Source organism: Mauremys reevesii, linkage group 8 (genome assembly GCF_016161935.1).
Source record: "Mauremys reevesii isolate NIE-2019 linkage group 8, ASM1616193v1, whole genome shotgun sequence".
NCBI lineage: Eukaryota > Metazoa > Chordata > Testudines > Geoemydidae > Mauremys > Mauremys reevesii.
Genome location: NC_052630.1, coordinates 90,365,676 through 90,388,435, shown reverse-complemented (window position 1 = coordinate 90,388,435; position 22,760 = coordinate 90,365,676). Strand labels below are relative to the sequence as shown.

Here is a 22,760-nt window from a genome sequence, read left to right as displayed (position 1 = left end):
AAAGTTTGACAAAGTTATTAGGAACTGAAAACTGGGTCTTATAATGGAAAGTATGGGGCAACCTTTGGAAGAGGTGCTGTTATCGGTTGCATAATAAGGATTTAGGGACAGAGCAGTGCAAAGGCCTTAATGTAAATGAGAATCAGGCTCTTACTGTATGCCTGCTGCTGGTGTCAATGGGAGTTGCTCTATTTTAGTTCACATATGGGAAGTGAGATTATACCAAACTGCAGTTTGCCACAAGGTTTTGCCACTTTCACAGAGTCACTTTTGTTCTTGCGTTTTTTTTTAATATTAAAAGTTAATAACTGATTGCATCTAATTGAAAAAACTTTTGCAGAAATAAAGCTATTACCTCACCCAGCTGGTCTCAGCAATACACCCGACATGCATATGTGTAAGCACAGCATGCCACAGTAGGTTTTCCTAAACAATCATTTTGTTTGGCAAAGAGAGATTCAAGAGTTTACACTCCTTTCAGTGTAATGATTGATGCTTTCCATTTTCACTACCAGATGTAAAGAAGTTAGAGGTTTATACTGTAGTAGCTCTGCACAAATGCAATGTATAGTTTAAAACACGGTTTTAAATATGGGTTATTTGAAAATCTTTAGGGAATACAGAAAACACCAACTGGGAGCTATAAAAATCAATAAACCAATGAGGAAAAAAAAGGGAGAAAAGATGTTTTAAATCTCATTGGATTTGGACAGAGGTGCAAAAATTTCCATCCCAGTCCATGAACACTCACTAACTACATAATTATTTCCACTGATGCACATTTTCAATTTGTATCTTTGAGTCTCTTTGACCTGTAAGCGTAATAAAATATTGTCAGCTTTATTGTAGTTGAGCGTCTCAGGAGGAGATCACATCCGTATCTCTGTTACTTGGCTATTTCCTCAAGGGCAGTTCGAGGAACCGTCACTGTCAACGACTGTGCTCAGAGGCTGTGTTTTAGCAGAAACTGTATTATTGCCAATGTAGCTCCAGCTTCTCTGATTTTGTTTACACTACAGATCACAAATACTTTGGGATTTTTTTCTTTTCCAGAGTGTAGTAATTGATTTCCTGATTCTGGTTTATTTTTAAACTGTGGTGAACACTTCCTGCTTGGCTTTCTATTCTATGGTCCGAAAAGGAGACAGTATTCATGTATATCATAATATATGGCTAAACAGCCCTGCTTCAGCTGGCTCCAGATTTTGACTGGAAAGCTTGTCATTTTAACAGGGCAGTGTGGGATTTCCCTGACATTTCCTTATCTAGGAACATCAATTTAAAAAAGTAAAATGAAAATTTTTCAACCCAGTGTGTTTAGCTCATGTTTCAAAATTTGGCAAACGATGATGTTGGCGCTGAATATAAAATCCTCCAGAGGTGAGAGACTATTTGTTCTGGGATCGTTCTCTGACTCCTCCCAAAAGCATTTCCATCCTGGAGCAGTTAGAGTTGCTTTGTAACTTGCAAACAAGGTGCTAGTAGAAGTAGTGGACGCCCCTTTTTAAAACAAATATGCAGTAGTTTTGTTAAATGGAGATTGTTCGTTTCAGGAATCAATGTGGGGGCCCTGAAAACAAGACCGTGTCCAACGTGTACTGGATCGGAAGGCTGGACACCTGGGTTCTGTTCCCAGCTCGGCTATTGCCCTGCTATGTGGTCCTGGGGAAGTCACACCACCACTCTGTGCCTCTAGTTCTCCTGCCGTTATGTGTCTATTGAGACAGTAAGCGCCTCAGGACAGAGGCTGTCTCTCACTGTGTTTGTACAACACCCCGTGCGGGTGTCTTATTGGCTATTCTGTGCCTCCCTTAGACACTCTCCTATCTGGCTAAGATTCTCTTGTTATATATTTTATTACCCTCCTTTTCAGGTTGCTTGAATGCTAATGACTTTATCAGCCTTTTTTCTTCAGCTGATCTTATCTGTTGCTTGGACTTCCTTGGTAGAGGTGAGTCATCCATTTTATCTCATTACATCCCATCAAAATGTTCCTTTTTTTGTACAGAATCACTTTTTCAGTTGGTTCCTTGCCCTTCACCGAGATTACTTCTGTGCTTTGGAAATTCTCTTGTCATTATCTTAATCCAGCTCCCCTGCTTCCCCTCTTCATGGAAATATGGTCAAAGAGATTCAGAAGATCCAGATTCTTGCCCCAGTTCTGCCCTACATTTGCTGGGGTGGGACTTTGAGCAAGTCTTGTAGTAGCTCTTTGCCTCAGTTTCCCAGTCTATAAAATACTCCCTTTCTCACAGGAGGTTTGTAAGTCTTAATTCATCAATGTGTGTAAAGTACATTAAAATCTTTGGATGAAGGGCCTCGTGGTGGTACCAATTCTTCTTCTTCTTAGTCCTGTTCTCCCTTTAGTTCTTCCCAGACCATCATTCTGTCTCTCTTTTCTCTTTGCTGTAGTCTTCCCTAGTTAGCCAGATGTTCTATGAGATGTGGTAACATTGCTTCTCAGTATGTTTCTTTTTCCTGTATTGTGAAGAAAGCACTCTGTCTTCAGTGACATTCATAGGGAGAACAGATTGTCGAGGACATCTGTCCAGATATGGAATGCTTGACCTGCAATGCAACATGTTATCAGCACTGACAGCAAGAGATTCCATTGAAGGTTGGCTTTCTCCTAGGGTGACCACACAGCAAACGTGAAAAATCGGGATGAGGATGGGGGGTAACAGGAGCCTCTATAAAAAAAAGACCCAAAAATCAGGACTATCCCTATAAAATCAAGACATCTGGTCACCCTACTTTCTCCAACAGCAGCCCTCAGTGTAACAGAGCCGTCAAATGTATCTCCCTCAGAACACGCTGGCACTGATAACGAGGTAGGGGAGATGGGATCAAGAACTAGATTGGAGTTTAGAGTGCTACTGTACGCTGGCACAAAGAATTCAGTGGGACAGCATGGGCAACAGTGTAACCATCTAAAGACTGCTTTAGAGGCCAAGATAAACTGGTTAAAAACAAAACTAAAGGATTTTCAACCTTTGAGTAGTAGAGAATCAAATCCAGTTTGGCACATTATAAATATGGGACCATTTGCCATATCAGATCTAGTTTGACCATGTCCACACCTGGGATTTTGTTTTGGACTTATCTCTACTTCAAGAAAGAAAAAGTTAGCCTGCCTGCCTTTGATTGGAGCCCGCCCTTTGTCACGCCAGCTCAGGAGTCCCAGCCCAGCATCCTGTCACAAGTCCCTGTAGACCATTGCACGGACACAATCACCAGGCACAAGAACACCTCTGCAATATTCCCTTTCTGCTTCTGCCAGGCCCCTTTTTGTGCCAGGGATGCCCCCTCTTCTGAGTCCTCTGGGGGGGGGGGGAGGAGAGAGTGCAGCTCCCTAAGAAGTTCTCTTGCCAATATGCAGCAGTGGTTCCCCAAAATGGGTCTGATTCTTACCTTGCCCTTTGCATAATGTTTTAGATTAGTGCAAAGAGGCTGTAAAATAATATTGTCCACAGCATGAATAGCTACACAAAGTGCAAGGCGATGAAGAAATCAGGCCCAACAACTGCAGCATTTTGACTTGTCCAGTTCCTCGTCAGGTATCCCAGCAAGTTCTTTGATAAAGGAGTTGAGAGCAGATATACCATTCCCTTGGGTTCTGCAGCTTTACTTCTCCTTCCCTGATTAAAAGAAAGAGGTACTTACAAAATGTGTGTGGGCATGGTGGGGCGAGGTAGACGGTAGAAAAAGATGTGTAGCCAGGTGCCAGGGCAGCACAATGAACCAGGCAATGGAATAAAAATAACTGAATAATATAGAGCCGCAATGAACTTTGAAGGTTGTCATGAAAACTCTGGATTTACGTATGAGATCCATTTCCAAGCACTCCACAGAGCTGCTGCTTTCATAGCGGTGACGCAGTTGTCGCTCTTCAGGCAGCAACTCTTCCTGTGAGATGCAGCCCAACCTAGGATTTGTTTTCAGATTTCCAAGTCGCAGAGCCAGGCGTCGCTCTGCTCTCTGCACGGTAGCTCCCATGCATTTCTTTGTCAGCCACTGAAAATTCATCCATGGCCAAACTTGAAGATGGCACAAACAGGAGGCCAGCACGAATCTTAGGGGCAGTCCTATCCCACCTACAAAACCATAGCCAGTGAGAGGGGGATTTCTGAGCCACGCGGCTTCCCTGCACTGTAGGGACTGGAGTAGTTTCCTCCCCGGCAGAGTTTACGGGATTGTGAACTCTGCAAGTCCAAAAATGATGAGATGAACAATAACAAAATGATGACATGACATAACCTATTGTTTTCAAAATCCCATTTCTTTTTGACCTGTTTTCTGAGTGCTGAGATGGTATCGCTCTTCATGTGCACCCCTTTCAGGAAACTCAACCTGAAACGGACAAAAAATACACACACAAGTATGGGGACCTCTTCCCGTTTACTTCTGACACTTCCCTGACATCTCCCACTCTCCACCAGCTCTCTACCCACTGCATCTCAGGCACTGTCCCTAACATCCTGCCCGCTTTCTCCTGAACATAGATGTCCCAGCCCAATCACCCCCACTAGCTGTCTCTTCTCCCTGACCTTGCTATTGTCCCTACCCTATGCAAGCTGGCTCCAGGACACTGGCTCGCCCTTCCCACTGTCTCTACCCTTTGGATGCCAGCAGCACTGGAGGAATGGGGGAAGAGTGCAGTAGGGCAAAATGGTCCTGAGGTCCCTTCTTCTCACCCCTCACTTTGTTCCTCTCTAGTGCATCACTTTATGGGGAATGAATGAGGTGGTTGGAGTTGTTCCTGCTGCTGGCTCCTGGCAGTTTCTCCTGCCCCCATGGGCTGCTGCTTCCCTGCTTCTAGTCTACACCGAAAACTTAGGTTGACTTAGCTCCAGCACTTAGGGCTGTGAAAAATGTCATGCCCTGTGTCACACACTTAGATTGACCTAACCCAAACTGTAGAAACCATCAGCTCCACGGAAGAATTCTTCTGTTGACCTAGTTACTGCCTCTCGGGGTGGGAGGGAGAGGGGAAGGATGAATTTACTACATCACCAGAAAACCCGTTCCGTTGCTGAAGTAAGTGTCTCCTGCAGCGCTACAGCAGAGTAGCTGTAGCTCTGCCATTGTAGCATTTGTAGAATAGATGTAAGCTTCAAGGCAGGACTCAGCAGGGGAGGAGACTCTGCAGGAAGTACAGGTGCTGCCTCTGGCTGCACGTCAGGCTGCCACCAGCAGATTCCAGCACCTGATGGCTGAAGTAGAATCAATTAAAGCTCAGCCTGAAATCCTGAACTGCCAGGAACTTCTTGGGAGAAGGAGGTAAAAATGCTCCAAAATCATGAGATTTACAAAAATATCATGGAAGTTGGCAACACTGATTGATTGTTTCCACCCATTTTGATTATTTTCCTAATACTAGTTTTTCCCCATGTACCTAAGCTCCATCGTTGCTGCAGGGTTTTACAGCATAGAGCTGTGGGGTCGAGGTTGGGATCAGAAGTATTAATGGGTGTCATAAACAGATAGTTAAGGGTTAAGGTCTCTTTTACCTGTAAAGGGTTAACAAGCTCAGTAACCTGATGAACACCTGACCAGAGGACCAATCAAGGGACAAGATAATTTCAAATCTCTGTGGAGGGAAGTCTTTGTCTGTGTCCTTTGTTCTCTTTTTGGATCTAAGAGAGGCCAGACATATCTTCAAGCTCTCCCAGTTTTCCTGAAGTATTTTCTTCTATTAAATATAGTGAGTATTAGAAAGGTGGTTTAGTCTTATAATTAATTTCTACATTTGCAATTGTGTGTTTGCTGAAGAAATATCTTTATTTCTGTTTGCTGTTACTTTGATTATTCTGAGAAAGGAAACGGAGGGGGGGGAAGCCTCTCCAGGTTTATAGCTAGACCCTGTATATTTTCCATCTTGGTGTTACAGTGATAGTGTACTTTCTTTCTTTCTTTTAATAAAATCTTTTCTTTTTGGAACTTGATTGATTTCTTCCCTTGTTTGGATTTTCAGGGGAAGGGGAAAAAGTGAATCCCTCTTTGTTTGATTCAATGAGTTTGAATCAAGGTATCTCTCCTAAGGACTAGGAGAGGGGAAGGAGGTGGGGGGAGTAGGTTATTTCCCTTTGTGTTGAGATTCAAGGAGTTAGGATCTGTGTTCCCCAGGGAAAGTTTGGGGGAACAGTGAGTGTGCCAGACACTAACAAACTGGCTGGTGGCAGCGTACCAGATCTAAACTAGGATTTTAGTTTAGAGGAGTCCATGCAGGTCCCCATCTTGTGGACGCTAAAGTTCAAAGTGGGGAACAAACCTATGACAATGGAACACTTCAATAAGAGATGCAAGGTATTAAAAAGTCTGAGAACCACATTATGAAAACATAAAAGGTAACCAGATAGTTAATATTATACCAGTCATCCCACTGATGCCCACACAGGTCAACTGCTTCCTCTCCTTAGTTAAGCTCAGGCAGGGCCTGACCTGTTACAGATAATAAAGACACAGTTTTGTACTGTAGATAATCCTATGTACAAATCATTTCCCCGCCTGGATCTTCTATATTTAGCACAGCATTAACAAGAGTGTCTGTTACCTCCCCTTTAATGAGATTTGTAACTTGACCTGTTTCAAGTTCAACAAAATCTGTGCATTTAAAATGTTTTGCTAAGAACATTATATAACAGACAATGGGCTAACACAGAGATAATATCAAGTGATGATAAATATAGGGCTAGATTCTCAGCTCGTGTAAATTGGCATTGCTCCATGTGAGAATGTAGCCGCTGGTTTGATAGAATAACATTTCTTAACCACGTAACTTTATTAGAAAAAGTGGATCAGATCCTCAGCTGGTGTAGATCAGCCCAAAGTCAATATTATGCCAATTTACACCAGCAGATCTGTGTCTTATTAAATGGAACATGTTCAACCTTGAATGAGGCGATTGTGGGTACTTACTCATGCAACAGTGTATCAATGCCTGCAGGGACACGAAGGGCCCCAAGGTATACAATAATTATTTGCCAAATGGGAGAAGGGCATTGATTTGCAATTTCAAAGGAAGAGACTGGCTGGACACAGCCTTTGCATGCTAATTTTTCCTCTGTATCTAAAATCTGGCCAGCAAAACCACCCAACCCTAGTGCTGGGCACAGGTTGATAATAATTCTTCTTACCTTTGCCCTTCTAACCAATTTAACAGTTGGTCTCTTTTGTGTTTGAAATAAATGACGGATCACAGAGAAATTTAACAAGATGACATTTTTCTGATATTCGTAGGCAAAACACCCCCCTGGCTCTCTGCCTTGTTTGTTTGTCCATTTATTTGCCATATACGATTGCTTAAATTTTTGCTATTCCAGAACCCATCGTGAGCTTTTTGTTTTGTTTTGTATCTATGGTTTGATTTCAGGGCAGTTATCAGACAACATATGGCTATTTTTATTGGCTTGTGCCAGAGGCTACTCAGTCAATTGAAGTATAATTTAGTTAATTTTTCATAATGAAGCTATAGTCATGAAGAACTCATATTTCATGTTAGTCACATTAAAACAGCAAATGACATTCTGATAATGTTAGAGATGACAGATATAATAAGTCTTTTTTTTTTTTAGCAGTTAGCTCTTTCTATCTTAAGAAATATTTTACAATTCCTCACAGCAGCCCTGGGGTTTTCCCCATTTTACTGATGGGGGAAGAGACACAAAAAGGGTAATAACATGTCCTAAGCCACACAGTGAGTCACTGAGTTACTGACTCCCAGATCAACCCACCAACTACGCCATATTTATTGTTACTGCTAGAGGGTGGTGGGTTTTTGAGCATATCCACTGAACCCAGGTGCATTCATCACTGCCATCTACTGGATGGACTCGGAACTACCCACCTCTGTTTCTGGAGCTTTGCCTTTAGCTGAGGTAGTAGGAGGCTTTTAGAGCGGGAGGGTGAGTTTTATCCCCACTCTCAAGATGGAGTTCCAGTTAGCCATGGTGGGCTAACAAGTAGGGTGAACAAGGAGAGTTAAAGGCAACCACTGATTGATTTACAATATAGATGTGTTATTATTTAACATTTACATTGTTGTTGTGCCTAGAGGCCTCATGGCGGTCAGGGCTCCATCGTGCTAGGTGCTGCACAATACATAGTAGGAGACAGGCCCTGTCCTAAAGAGCCTGCACTCTAAAAGCTGAGACATAATGGAGGGATGAGGTAAATGAGGACTGAAGCAGGGTGCAGTGAGGACAGGCAAGAAAATAAATTCCTACCCAACCACTCTCAGTGATCACAACTCCCTACCTGCCCACTCATTGTCAGGTTGCTGGCGTTGCTATGCATTACAGCGTGGGGAGTTTTGAGGCGGAACGTGAAAGAGGATAAGTTTGTGGTTTTACAGCTCTTGAATGAGACCTTTAAAGCAGCTTCATTTTAGCTATTCTTGTATGTGATGATATTACAAATGTTGCAACCACAGGTAGGCTGTGATGGATTATAACCTACGTGACACATTTAAAATGAAACCAAATCATGATTGTTCACATCGACAAAATAAATAAACAAATCACCAGCCATAAGCAGAAACCTGACTCCTCATGTCCAAGTTCTCATCATAAGCAGCTACCTGTAGACTGTTACTTTCAATATCTCCTTTGCTGATCAGAGTTGGTGGGCGCTCCAGTTATAGCCTCTTGCTTTTTTCCCCCCCCCTCTTCTCTTAGGCTTCATGCATGGGCACATAGGCTGCCAAGGTATTTACAGAGCACTATCCAACCTTCTCTGTTGAAATTAAACCCAATAAGCACTTGTTTCCTTTCTTCAGTCTGCTTGTTAATCGTTGAATAGATGAGGCAGTCTGGTGGTAAAAGATTTATGGGCATGACTTGTGGGCCACTCAGGTGACTCCTGAAATCCGGGCTAATTAGTGACAGTGAATTAGCAACCAGCCACAAAAACTAATTCTAGATACAATAAAACCTGCACTAGAGACCGCCTTCTCCTGTCACTAAACCGTTTTAAATTATACCCACGCAATTTCTAATACAGTATTTTCCAGCCATTAACAAATGAATAATAATATGTAGCGCACATCACTTATGGATCTCAAACATCTTTCCATCGCTGAGAAAACCTTAATATCCCCATTAGCCAGTCTAGTAACTGTAAGCATAGGCCTAGCAGTAACTCTAACCCTAAACCTAACCCATAGGTTCTATATATTTGTAATAGGGGAAGTTTTTCCAGATATTTTTTATCACGAGAGAGGCAGTTTTCTATACACATTAATGGTGCTAGCATATTTGTTTGTTTGTTTCAAAATCAGCATTCTACCTGCCCTTGTATTCTAGTCCATCTTTCCTTTTAGATTTATCTAGTGCATAGGGACAATACGTTCTCACCGCCCACTGGAAATGGTACCCTCGTGTTGCGGCAGATTCCTTTAGGGGCTTCATGCTGCACATTGCCTCAAGAATGCCTCTAATGCAAATCATTTTTTGCAAGAGGGAAAAGGACAGCATTCACCCTGCTGACGTTCCCTAGGAATAGGCTTGTGGGCAGAACATTGAAACTGCTGCTTCACTAAGGCCTTGGCTACACTGGCGCTTTACAGCGCGGCAACTTTCTCGCTTAGGGGTGTGAAAAAACACTCCCAGCGCTGTAAGCTAATCCCCACAGGGAGGTGAAGTACCTGCAGCGCCGGGAGAGCTCTCTCCCAGCGCTGGCACCGTGACCACACTCACACTTCAAAGCGCTCCCGCGGCAGCGCTTTGGAGTTTCGAGTGTAGCCAAGCCCTAAGAGACAAAGCATGCAAATAAAATTTTCTCTTTAAAGCACAAAAATGTTTACAACATGGGGCCACCTTTTCATTTTCAATCCAATGTGGTTTGTTTATCAAGATTCACCATTCATACTAACCAGCTTTGCTTATATGTATTACATTGTTAAAAGTTCTTAGCCTTTATCAAAATCTCAAAGTACTTTACAACAGTACCATTACCCTCATTTAAACAGAAGGGAAATTGAGTCATGGAAAAGTTAATTGCCATGCTTAAGGCTGCACAACAAATCTATTGTACAGCCAGGTCTAGGAGATCAATTCACTAATATCTACACCTCCTGTAGCCATTTACACCAGTGCAGAATACATGGTGGGGTGTAAAATGCCATCTTCTGATTTACTAGCATTTTAAGACTGACTTTAGTCTGGTGCAAATGCCTACACAAGGTGCAGGACAATGGTAATCTTACCAGGGCATGAGACCATGTTGCTATAGGATCTAGCTTGTTCAGTAACAAATTCAGAAAGATGCAAATTCATTTTTAAGTGCACCTGTGATGGGGTGGACCAGACCCAAAGACCCCCTGATGGAGGCCTAGAGTTTTGCCATACCCATCCCAGGGAAGGAGCAGTGGAGAGGTCCTTCAAGCAGGCTAGAGTGGCTGCAGGGGAAGCAGCCAATCAGGGCCCAGGAAGGCCATATAAAAGGAGCTGCAGGCAAAGCAGAAGTCAGTTGCTGCTTGGAGTGGAAGAAGAAAGGACTGTAGGTCTGGCCGCCTGGAAGAGTGGTGGGCCCATGAATGGTTTGCTAGCAGGGACTGGGGGACCATTAAGGGAGCTCCTGGCTGGTTGCTAGGACTGTGTAGGGACTGGGCCTGGGAAGGGCTGCAGGAAGATAGTGTCTGTGGGGAGGAAGCCCTGGGTATACAGCCCCCTGTCAGGGCTGAACTACTTAAAGACCAGAGCCCAAGGAGGGCTAGAGATAGGCCCTGGTGGACCATAATTCCCAGAAGGGATGTGTGCTGGTTAACAAGCAGATAGTGTGACTTGGCTGGAGTGCTGTGTCACTGATAAACCCACCTGAGAGCCACCAAAAAGCTTCACCAGAACTAAAGAATGTAGACATGCCCAACCAGAAAGGCGCACTCATGAGAGGGGTGTGCCAACCCCCTTACAGCACCTCAGTGTATGTGACCATGCAGGATACATTTTAACTCCAAGAACTAAATGATAAAATTATAAACAGCAGCATATATAATAAAGAAAAGCAGATCAATATGATTGATTTACTTATAACAAAAATAAAGTCATGAGAGAAGTTTACTGATAGGAAATAACTTCCTTCTAATGCACACAGTCAAGGACTAATTGTTTTAAATGGAGGTGTCAGCAGAGTGACATCAGATGATATGATGGAATCTTCCTAGTGAAGGGCAGTTTTTGTACCACCCTAATTACATAGGTTTGAAACTGTTACAATTAAAGTGCTACAACTCTCTGATGCAGTTAAACTGTTACAAAGGTGCTTACAAATGTATGGGATAAGCTATATTTGTGTAAGGCACCTTTATATGGGCATAATTGTTTTCAGACTAAAGGCTGTACTGAATTAACTATTTTGGTAAAAAAGCACACCCTCAACCAAAACTTTTAAATCAGCACAAAAACTGCATGTGGGCCAGGCCTTCAGAGCATCAAACTTTAAAAAAAAAAAAATCTGATAAAGAGAAGACAGTACTAAGGGTGAGACCCCCTTCACCACCCCAACCCTGGCTCTTCTTCACTCCAGGTTAGTTGGTGGAGTGGTATAAAGGGACCCTGAGAACCCTGATTCCAGCCGGGGAAGGATTGCCTTAACACGGGCAATGCAAAGCACAGGCATACAGTTGCCTTCCAAGTCCTGCTCTGGTCCCAAGAACTGTAGCGCAGCCTTGGGGTGGGGAGGCATAGATGTTGTTTAACACCACCTTAGGCCTTCCTCTCTCTGGGTTGTGAGTTAGTGGAGCAGTATGGAATTGTGCCCTGATCCTGCACCTACACAGAACCCCATTCACTTCAGTAGGACAGTGGCTCCAAATGGGCCCACATGGAGCTGCTTCTAGGGATGAGGCCCTGGAAATGAAAAATGTCTCCTTTTTGATTGTCCTCCAATTCAGACACATGTCAGCAGCTGGTATGAAATCAGGCCTCACTCCTGTAAGTTAAAACATTGAATTTGGGGAGATTCTACACAGATGTAGGAGTCTACACACATGAAGCCCCATGGACATCAGTTTTATAATGTGCAGGATTGGGACCATAGATTGTTTAGGGAAAATAACTCCTGTATATAAATATGTAAAAATAAAACCAGAAGCAAGCAGATATATGTACAGAAATTCATGCACTTTGAGAGCTAGTGGGGGGAGGGGAGCAAATTTGGGACTGGATTACCTAGATACTGTCATTTAAAAACCATTACCCGTTTTATCTGAGGCATGTGTTCCACAGTTAGGTTCATTTCTAGTCATACTTTCTACTAAGAACCAGAGATCATTTTAGATGCTTATTCCTCTAGAAGGTAGCTGGTCTTCTGTGTCAGCAGTATACATCATTATTTACAATACACTCCCATTTCACAAAGTCACAAGATATTATGGATATTGCCAGTAAAGTTGTGCTATATAATCAAAATTCATCTGATGTGTTTAGGACATTTTATAAATTAAGTTTGTCTCCCCATTCAACAGGAGAGAATACCTCTGAATAAGCAAACTAGATTCCAAAGAGCGATTACACATGTGATGTATAACAGGAACTACCCAATTTTCATGGAGATGCCCTCCACTGCTGTTAAATTTCTGGCTTCTGAGTCCTAATGGATCAGGATATGTTATGCTCAGGGATCACAGCTGTGCAGCACAATACATTTCTCCCTCTTGCAATGAAAGACCTCATCTGACGGTCCTTTGGGGATCATTCAGTTAAAGAAACACTACCCAATAAATCCAGCACTGAAAATCTGAAGGAAACCATAAATCAAATATTGCAGAAAATAGAGGATGGAAGGGGGTCAGGAAGAATGGTGGGAGCTTCATGGGTGAGGGAGGGGCATGTGGTGAGATGAGAAGAAATGAAGTGCTGTCTGCTAATTGATCCTCACTCATCCTCTAAAGATACAGTTAGACGTGCCCTTCCTGTAGATAAGTGGCTTCTGTCTGGTAGCTTTGGTGAAGATTTTGACCCCTTAAGGAGGTTATAGTCTGATGTGAAAAGACTTCTGAATTCTCAATGTTTGTTATAACAAAAAAATCTGAATGCTAGAACTAAAATTGATTTTAAAAGCGTTAATTTGTGTGAGCTGCAGACAAGAATTGCTCAATAGCCAAGTTAAGGAAGCTGTAGTTTGTTTTTTTAATTTAGGATGCTTTGTGCTAACAGCTGTGTCTTATCTCCACCCTCCCTGTTGTGGGAGGCGCTATAGAGCTAATTCATGCAGGACTTCATGGGACCAGTAGCTATGTTGTTTGAGAGTGTTATAGGCCACCAGGGTAGCAGAGTGTTGTGAAGTATAACCAGTAGCAGATCTAATCAGGAAGGAGGAGTGCAACGTTTTCCTACTGCAAGGTCTTTTTTTATTTCAGTTTTTGAGTAGCAGTAAAGAATGTGGCTTGCATCCCACCTCTATGTAAAGGCAAAGAGTCTTTAAATGTAGTTTTAAGACACATTGTATCGAATTCTAAAGTCACACACTTGAAGACAAAAAGGGTTATATGGTAAATTTATGTCTTGAAAAACCATCTGACATCAGGTGCTAGCGTCAGCCTCAAGAGCTTCAGGAAAACAAACTGGCTCTTGTAAGTCAGGGAAGTAATACCAAAAGGCAATAGAAAACTTGGCTAACCCATTGGATTGCAAGTGCTTAATGCACATGCATTACAACTTTTTTTCTAATGCCCCTAGAGAGCGAGGGATTTTCCTTAATTCTAAGCTTTGCATTCTGGCTTGTTCTGTTGACAGCTCCTAAAAAGCATGATTTTCCCTTTTCCTATCACAGCTGAAACACACTGCTTCTTTCCCTTTATTCACTTCAGGGCTGCGGTCACATGGCTCTATCAAAGTTGAAGGGCTTTTTTGTCTTGTTTTAAAGGCTTCTTATGAGTTATCTCTCTGAATCTAATGCAGATAAATGTTCAAACCAAGCAAACTCAAAAGAAGAGGGAAAATATAATAGATTTTTCCCAACATCCTGTGGGACCACCTGGCGGGCTCTTTAAAAGAGTGAAGGAGGCACGTGCCTGAAAGTTGTGGGGGGAGGTCCTTCCAAGCTGCCAAAATGTCAGCACAGCTAGTGTCTGTTGCAGGTAAGAAAAATTATCTCAAATTTCACTTCTCTTGTTTTTATTGTATGGCTTGCTTTTTCGTTCAGCATGTGCACTTTCTACCGGAACTGTTAGAAGTAATAACACATCTCTTGCGTATCACTTTCTGCCTCTGAGAGGTTTTACAAACATCAACTAATTAATCCCCCAGCGTGCCAGGGGATAGTCAAGTATTATCAGCTCCACTTCTTAAAAAGGGAAGCTTTGACTCTCCATGGCTTTGTTCCCTGTGTCTATGGTAACAGCCGGGGATAGAACTCAAGTCTTCCTGGCAACCAGTCCTGTGCTCAGGTTACTATGTCATGCTTCTGCCCATAGTTTCTTACTTTCTTCTAGTTATCAAACCTTTATTATATTTCCAGTGTGAGAGGTGTGTGTGAATGAAAAGGACAAAACAAAATAGAACCACTGTCTTTCCACCGACCCACAACTCAGCAAATATGTTTACTTTCCTTTACACACTCAGGGCAAATGGTTTTATAATGCTGACATGATAATGGGGGAAGAAGTTCTGGCTTATTTTTTTTTTATGATAGGAAAATTGTTCCGACTTTTTAAGGTAGAAAGTAGGGAAATAGTCTTTATTATAAAAACATTTTTAAAGCATTCTACAGTCTGAATCAGAGAGTTGAAATCTGTCAAGGAAGTAGCTTTTTGGAATGTGGTTTTCTTCTAAATTCAGTGTGCAGTTAAGGTAGTCAGTGGTGCAGGGGAGTCTGAGGTTGATCCAGCAGCATCTTGAAAGTGAACTGAAGTTGGCATGAGCTGAGGGAAGCTCTCTGCATGTCCTGGCCTCAGTGTAAGGGTTGTGTGGGGAGGCAGTCCTCTTGTAAACCTCTAAGGTTTGCAGAAGGAGCAGGAGATGAGCTGACTACATTGAGAAAGGAGGGTCTTGGGAAGCTATTGATAGTGAGAATGGACATTAGTGGAAAACATTTGTGCCTTTATGTCCTGGGATCGTAGAAGTTTTAATAGCGCCAAACACCTAGACTTTAAGGTCAGAAGGGACCATTATGATCATATAATCTGACTTCCTGCACAACGCAGGCCACAGAATCTCACCCACCCACTCCTGTATCAAACCTGTGTCTGAGCCATTGAAGTCCTCAAATCATGGTTTAAAGACTTCAAGGTTCAGAGAATCTTCCAGCAAGTGACCCATGCCTCACGCTGCAGAGGAAGGTGAAAAACCCCCAGGGCCAATCTGCCCTGGAGGAAAATTCCTTCCCGACCCCAAATATGGCGATCAGTTAAACCCTGAGCATGTGGGCAAGACTCACCAGCCAGACACCCAGGAAAGAACTTGGTTCATGGGGGTTGGGGGAACGTATGTAGGGTTTAGAGTTTTCCATGCAAACCCACTTTCAATTTCACTGGCTCTTCCATTTGGGCCCTCAGTCTTCATCCCCCTAAACTTCTGTAGCTGCAGATCTGCTTAAGAACACAGGAGGGTTCTGGCTCTTTGATAACAAGTCAGCGATTGAGGTTGCTGTTGTTCTTGGGTGCTTGTAAGCTTGTAAGCTTGGATGCTTGTAAGCTTGCTCTGTGGGCTTGGATCTCTGAAAGCAGGTGATCTGTAGCTCCTAATTCTCTCAAGATAGAGGATGATTTCTGTACAACCGCACCCAAGGACCTACAATGTACTCAAGTGGCCAGCCTGGGCTGCCACAGCTTCACCACTGTTGTTATTTGAGCTAGCTGGCTTTGTTGTAGCTAGCTCAAATAATATCGGATTGCAGAGTAGACTTACTCTTAGGAGGCCTGCAGATGTGTGGGGCAAGGCATTTCAGGGGTGATTAGCAAAATAATTTCACGTTCTGGAATTTCACTTTCCAGGAGGGTAGAAGAGAAGAAATTCCATTAATAATGTTAGGTTTCAGAGTAGCAGCCGTGTTAGTCTGTATCCGCAAAAAGAACAGGAGTACTTGTGGCACCTTAGAGACTAACAAATTTATTTGAGCATAAGCTTTCGTGGGCTACAGCCCACTTCATTGGATGCATGCAGTGGAAAATACAGTAGGAATATGTGTGTGTATATATATGTGTATATATACACAGAGAACATGAAACAAAGCGTGTTACCATACACACTCTAATGAGAGTGATCAGTTAAGGTGAGCTATTACCAGCAGGAGAGAGAAAACCTTTTTGTAGTGGTAATCAAAATGGTCCATTTGCAGCAGTTACAAAGAAGTTGTGAGGAACAGTAGCCGGGGGGAGGGGGAATAAACATAGGGAAATAGTTTTACTTTGTGTAATGACCCATCCACTCCAAGCCTAATTTAATGGTGTCACAATATTACAACAAAAAAACTTCAAAAACAGATTCCAACGAGAGACTGATGAATTGGAATTAATTTGCAAAATGGATGCCATTAAATTAGGTTTGAATAAAGACTGGGGGTGGATGGGTCTATATATATGTAAGGGGACTGTTGCCCCCTTACTAACATTCAGTGGGGGTGTTTTGGCTGCTAGCTCCCAGCACTAAAAGGGGAGGGATTGATGGCAAATCAGGACCCTGAGACTGACAGTCCCCAGGAACAATGGCAAGAGGCCAATGCTCCAGGTCAGCCTGATTGACAGGGCAGGCCGGCTAATCAGGGAGACAGAAGGCCAGTGTGGGTCCCGTCCTCCGTGTGTGAGCAGGAATGTGCCGGAGTCAGACAGAGTGGGGCCGAGCTAAGGAGGAAGCAGGGGCCCAAGCTGAGCTTGAGAGCAGAGCCAGGCCAGATCCAGAGGGGCCAGAGCTGCAGCCAGAGAGCCAGAGGCACAGCACAGAGAGAGCAGACCCTGTGCTGGGAGCAGAGCTGCAGCCAGAGAGCCAGAGGCACAGCCCAGAGAGAGCAGACCCTGTGCTGGGAGCAGAGCTGCAGCCAGAGAGCCAGAGGCACAGCCCAGAGAGCAGACCCTGTGCTGGGAGCAGAGCTGCAGCCAGAGAGCCAGAGGCACAGCCCAGAGAGCAGATCCTGTGCTGGGAGCAGAGCTGCAGCCAGAGAGCCAGAGGCACAGCCCAGAGAGAGCAGATCCTGTGCTGGGAGCAGAGCTGCAGCCAGAGAGCCAGAGGCACAGCCCAGAGAGAGCAGATCCTGTGCTGGGAGCGGAGCTGCAGCCAGAGAGCCAGAGGCACATCCCAGGGAGAGCAGATCCTGTGCTGGGAGCAGAGCTGCAGCCAGAAAGCCAGAGTGTGGTGAGCAACTGGGGCCAGCCAAGGGGGGGAACCTTGGTAAAAGGGCCCAGCGCAGAAAGACACTCCAGCCAAGGGTCCATGCAGGCCAGGCTGGGAGGGGGATCTTAACCTGCCGGGGGGCTGGCACTGGAAAGAAGGATCCCACCACCCAAAGCCCGGAGGTGTGTGGTCACCACCATTTCAAGTGTCCCACCCACAGTATCCCTGCAGCACAGCCAGGGCCTGAGAAGGAGGCCTGGGGCCTACAAGGAACAGACTGCAAAGTGCTTTGATGTCCAGAGACATTGTTTGTAATGTTCCCTGCCACAGAGCAGGGTGATGTGTTTCCCTGTAACCGTTCCCATTTATTCTTATTCTTTTCTTTAAATTGATTGTTAAGTAAACAACTTGTATTTGCTTTAAATTGTATGGAATAATCAGTGGGTCAGGGAGGTGCCCAGTGCAGAGAGGGTACCCCGGAGTGGGGACACCTTAGCCCCTGTCCTAGGTGGCCACAGCAGGGTTGGGGGTTGAGCCCCCCAGGAATCCTGGGCCCAGTCTTGTTGGGGCTACGAGAACTCTGCCAAAACAGGAGAGTCCTCAAGGGCAGGGAGGCCTCTGGGTAAAGGAAGTGGGAGCGAGGACTCAGATCCAGCCCACTTCACCACAGAAGCCAGGAAAGTTCCCCACAATAGCGGGACCATTCCCCCGCTTACATAATTGGCGTCACGAACAGGATCCTATCCACAGGGTCCACCCCATTGGTTTACTGGTTGAGTTCTAGTAGCACTGTCCAGGCCTGGTTGAGCACTCTACCATGGCTGGAATTGAAGAACTACGAACCCAGTTTGCTGAACTTCAGCGCAGATTATCAGACCAAGCGGAGGCATTACAACAAGCTAGAACTGAACAGAGAGAAGCCTTATCGCTGGCCAAGGCAGTAATAGACCAACAGGCAGCAGAAGCTAAGAAACCCGCTACTATTTATGTCCCACGGGAGCGGAAGGTCACAGAGTTTGGTGGCTTCCCGACAAGACCAGGAGACATTACGGTAGAAGAGTGGGTCAAGTCTGTGAAGGCAGCTCTGCGTGTGCTAAGAGTACCTGTAGAAGACCATGTAGACTTCATAGAGGAACATCTCAAGGGCCAGGCCAAGGCCACAGTAAAGTTCATGGCAGTGGCAGACAAGAAAGATGTGGAAAAGGTATTTGAACTCCTCCTAGAAGTGTATGGAGACAAGGTGCCTATTGGAACCCGACTAAAGGACTTCTTTGAGAGAAAGCAGGAGCCTGGTGAAACTATCCGGGCATATGCATATGACCTCCAGGAGAGAATGAGCAAAGTGGAGCGGCGAGACCCTCAACGAGTTCCAGACCCAGATACAGTTCTGAAAGAGCAGCTGGTGTTGGGGCTTCGTGATGACTCCCTCCGCCGTGAAATGAAAAGGAGGTTTAAGGAAGAGCCCAGTAAGAAGTTCTATGAACTCATGCAGGCTGCCATTATGTGGTCAGAAGAAGAGGAAGTTCCTGTGGCAGAGACAGCCAAGAGTAACCCCTGTACACGAAGTGGGGGCCTAGTGAATGCAGCTGCTGGGGAAAAAGCCCTGCCCCAAACACAGCTAACATTGGAAAGCTTAAGTGAAGCTGTCCAAAAACTGGCGGTCCAACAGGGGGAGATGCTGAAAGTGATGACTGAGGTGATGAAAGGGAAAAACCCCACCAATATGCCAAGACATCCAAGGGCCCCAGGACCCCGAAGAAGAGCCCCACTGAAGGATGAGCTGGGCAGATACATTTGTTACACTTGTGACAGGCCAGGACATACTAGCCGAGAATGTTCACTGAGAAGAAGAACAGAGTCCCAGGCACTCAAAACCAATGGGGCACCAGGAGCGAGTGGTCCATCTAGAGTAGAAGGCCAAGCAGTGGCAGAAGGATTCCTAGGCCTGTCCTTGGTGGAAAATCCCTCTGCATACAGTGAGAGGAACGTGGTCAGTGCCAGCATATCTAGCGACTTCTGTGCATTTGGAGACTGTCTAACTGCTGAAGTATATATAGCAGGGTGAAGACCAGATGTTTGGTAGATACTGGCTCGAAGTCACCACCATTACAGAGTCGCATTTTAAAAATATTTGAAGGACAAGGACCTGACCATGCACAGCACACAGTTTGTTAACAGCTGTTAATGGACTGGCAATCCCAGTGGCGGGGTGCCTTGAAGCAGACATAGAGTATATGGGCCAAACGCTGCCAGGAAAATGCATCTTCATCCTGAAAGACAAAGCGTCAAAAGGGAGCCATATGGGAGAAGAAGTTCCAGGGATTCTAGGAATGAACATCATCAGTGAGCTGAAGGAGCTACTCTTACCAGGAGAAGGAACCAGGAGGATGAACTGTCACGAGCACTACACGAAGAATGCTGTGCGGAGTAGAGTATTGGCTCGAGCGGAGAGGCAGAGTCATTCCCTGGGCCCCAGGAGGCATATTGGAAATGTTAAAGTGGGCAGAAAACAGAAGACCATTATTCCTCCGTGGAAAGGGAAGATCCTTGATGAACACCGCTGTGTACCAGAAAATGAGCTGCAGATGATGAGGGAGAAGGGAGGACGAGTTACCTTTCTTCCAGAAAGATGTGATGGGAGACTGCCAGTTCCTGTTCACGTGGCACGCCAAGGGCTGATTCCTGCACATGTGGCTAGAGAAACATCAAGAAATCTTTTCTAAGGATGAGGTGACCAATTATGATGACCAAGTCAAAGGTCACCATGACAGGTTGAAGATAGCCTGTGAAGTTGCTCTCAATACAACTAAAGACACTGCCCAAAGTAGGAAAAGGACTTATGATCGCAAGTCCAGTGGGGCTCTCATCGGGCCCGGTGACCGTGTACTAGTTCGTAACCATAGACACCGGGGGCGTAATAAAATACAGGACAAGTGGGAGTCAAAGCCCCACATTGTAGTTGCTCACACCAATCCCGAGCTACCAGTTTACACCATTCGGCCTGAACGAGGAGGTCCTGAGAGAGTAGTACACAGGGACCAGTTGAAACATTGCACTCTTAGTCCAGACAGGGACCATAGGAGGCGTAGATCAGTACACTCTGAGGAGGCTGAAACCAGTTGGGAAATGGTTCTAGTCCCACAAACCGAATACAGAGGGGGACAGAGTGGGGCAAACCCAAACCCTAACGAGAATGGCCAGATCCCTCAAACTGACCCAGTATTACCCGAGGATAGGGAAACAGAAAATATGGGTAACGAACCACCAGTTTTAAGGAGGTCCCAGAGGGCTAATAAAGGTGTACTTCCTGTTAGACTTAGAGATACTTATTTTATTGGTTCTATGTAGTGTGTTGATGAATATTGTTATGTATAGTATTAAGAAGTAGATGTGGAGTGTTAACTATGTTAAATGTTCTTTTGGTAATTGTTAATGGGTTTTTAATATAATATGATGTGGTTAGATGGTGGTTTTATGGGGCCTGGATGTACCGGTGGACCTATTGTGGCTGTGGCAGAATTTTGGAATGTAAGGGACTGTTGCCCCTTACTAACATTCAGTGGGGTGTTTTGGCTGCTAGCTCCCAGCACTAAAAGGGGAGGGATTGATGGCAAATCAGGACCCTGAGACTGACAGTCCCCAGGAACAATGGCAAGAGGCCAATGCTCCAGGTCAGCCTGATTGACAGGGCAGGCCGGCTAATCAGGGAGACAGAAGGCCAGTGTGGGTCCCGTCCTCCGTGTGTGAGCAGGAATGTGCCGGAGTCAGACAGAGTGGGGCCGAGCTAAGGAGGAAGCAGGGGCCCAAGCTGAGCTTGAGAGCAGAGCCAGGCCAGATCCAGAGGGGCCAGAGCTGCAGCCAGAGAGCCAGAGGCACAGCACAGAGAGAGCAGACCCTGTGCTGGGAGCAGAGCTGCAGCCAGAGAGCCAGAGGCACAGCCCAGAGAGAGCAGACCCTGTGCTGGGAGCGGAGCTGCAGCCAGAGAGCCAGAGGCACAGCCCAGAGAGAGCAGACCCTGTGCTGGGAGCAGAGCTGCAGCCAGAGAGCCAGAGGCACAGCCCAGAGAGAGCAGATCCTGTGCTGGGAGCAGAGCTGCAGCCAGAGAGCCAGAGGCACAGCCCAGAGAGAGCAGATCCTGTGCTGGGAGCAGAGCTGCAGCCAGAGAGCCAGAGGCACAGCCCAGAGAGAGCAGACCCTGTGCTGGGAGCGGAGCTGCAGCCAGAGAGCCAGAGGCACATCCCAGGGAGAGCAGATCCTGTGCTGGGAGCAGAGCTGCAGCCAGAAAGCCAGAGTGTGGTGAGCAACTGGGGCCAGCCAAGGGGGGGAACCTTGGTAAAAGGGCCCAGCGCAGAAAGACACTCCAGCCAAGGGTCCATGCAGGCCAGGCTGGGAGGGGGATCTTAACCTGCCGGGGGGCTGGCACTGGAAAGAAGGATCCCACCACCCAAAGCCCGGAGGTGTGTGGTCACCACCATTTCAAGTGTCCCACCCACAGTATCCCTGCAGCACAGCCAGGGCCTGAGAAGGAGGCCTGGGGCCTACAAGGAACAGACTGCAAAGTGCTTTGATGTCCAGAGACATTGTTTGTAATGTTCCCTGCCACAGAGCAGGGTGATGTGTTTCCCTGTAACCGTTCCCATTTATTCTTATTCTTTTCTTTAAATTGATTGTTAAGTAAACAACTTGTATTTGCTTTAAATTGTATGGAATAATCAGTGGGTCAGGGAGGTGCCCAGTGCAGAGAGGGTACCCCGGAGTGGGGACACCTTAGCCCCTGTCCTAGGTGGCCACAGCAAGGTTGGGGGTTGAGCCCCCCAGGAATCCTGGGCCCAGTCTTGTTGGGGCTACGAGAACTCTGCCAAAACAGGAGAGTCCTCAAGGGCAGGGAGGCCTCTGACTCAGATCCTTTCGCTAGCCCACTTCACCGGGGTACACAGAAGCCAGGAAAGTTCCCCACAATAGCGGGACCATTCCCCCGCTTACATATATCTATATATCTATATCTACCTACTGTATTTTCCACTGCATGCATCCGATGAAGTGGGCTGTAGCTCACGAAAGCTTATGCTCAGAGACTAACAGATTTATCTAAGGTGCCACAAGTACTCCTTTTATTAAAAATGTTGTGTCTGAAGGTTGCACATTTAAGTGTACTAAATACCAAGAATGAAAAAGTTGTTACATATTTACTTGTTTCATTTGAGAAACAGAAACTACGTCAGTAGGTAGAAGTGGCTTCAAATTCTATTGTACCAGTAGAGAACTATAATTATTATTTGTATGTCAATAATCTTTAGAAGCCTCAATGAAGACTGAGACCCCAGGGTACTGGGCTCTGTACAATCATATAGAATGTCATTGTCCCTGTCCCAAACCCTGCAAGACACCCAATCCTGCAAGAGGGGCTGGCCATTCTCACACCTCACTGCAGGATTGAGCTCTTATGCACAGTACATACCTTTACTCAGATGACCTGCTTTGCTCTTGTGTATCTGT

General features: G+C 45.4%; 1 protein-coding gene across 22 annotated transcripts in view; it reads left to right on the top strand.

Moving 5' to 3' along the window:
* SGIP1 (SH3GL interacting endocytic adaptor 1) overlaps positions 1-22,760 on the top strand; it is a 189,887-nt gene that overhangs the window by 5,097 nt on the left and 162,030 nt on the right. For 7 of the 22 annotated variants that reach the window (XM_039485423.1, XM_039485439.1, XM_039485441.1 and 4 more), the window contains exons 1-2: positions 13,174-13,340; positions 13,899-14,077. The exons of 1 other annotated variant lie outside the window; for it this stretch is intronic. In XM_039485423.1, coding sequence (XP_039341357.1) covers positions 14,050-14,077 — 28 coding nt within the window. In that variant the 5' untranslated portion in view covers positions 13,174-13,340; positions 13,899-14,049. Of the gene's footprint in view, positions 1-10,479; positions 10,538-12,723; positions 12,799-13,172; positions 13,341-13,898; positions 14,078-22,760 lie in introns of those variants that run through there. 14 more of the 22 variants (XM_039485422.1, XM_039485436.1, XM_039485440.1 and 11 more) reach the window with 7 other exon arrangements.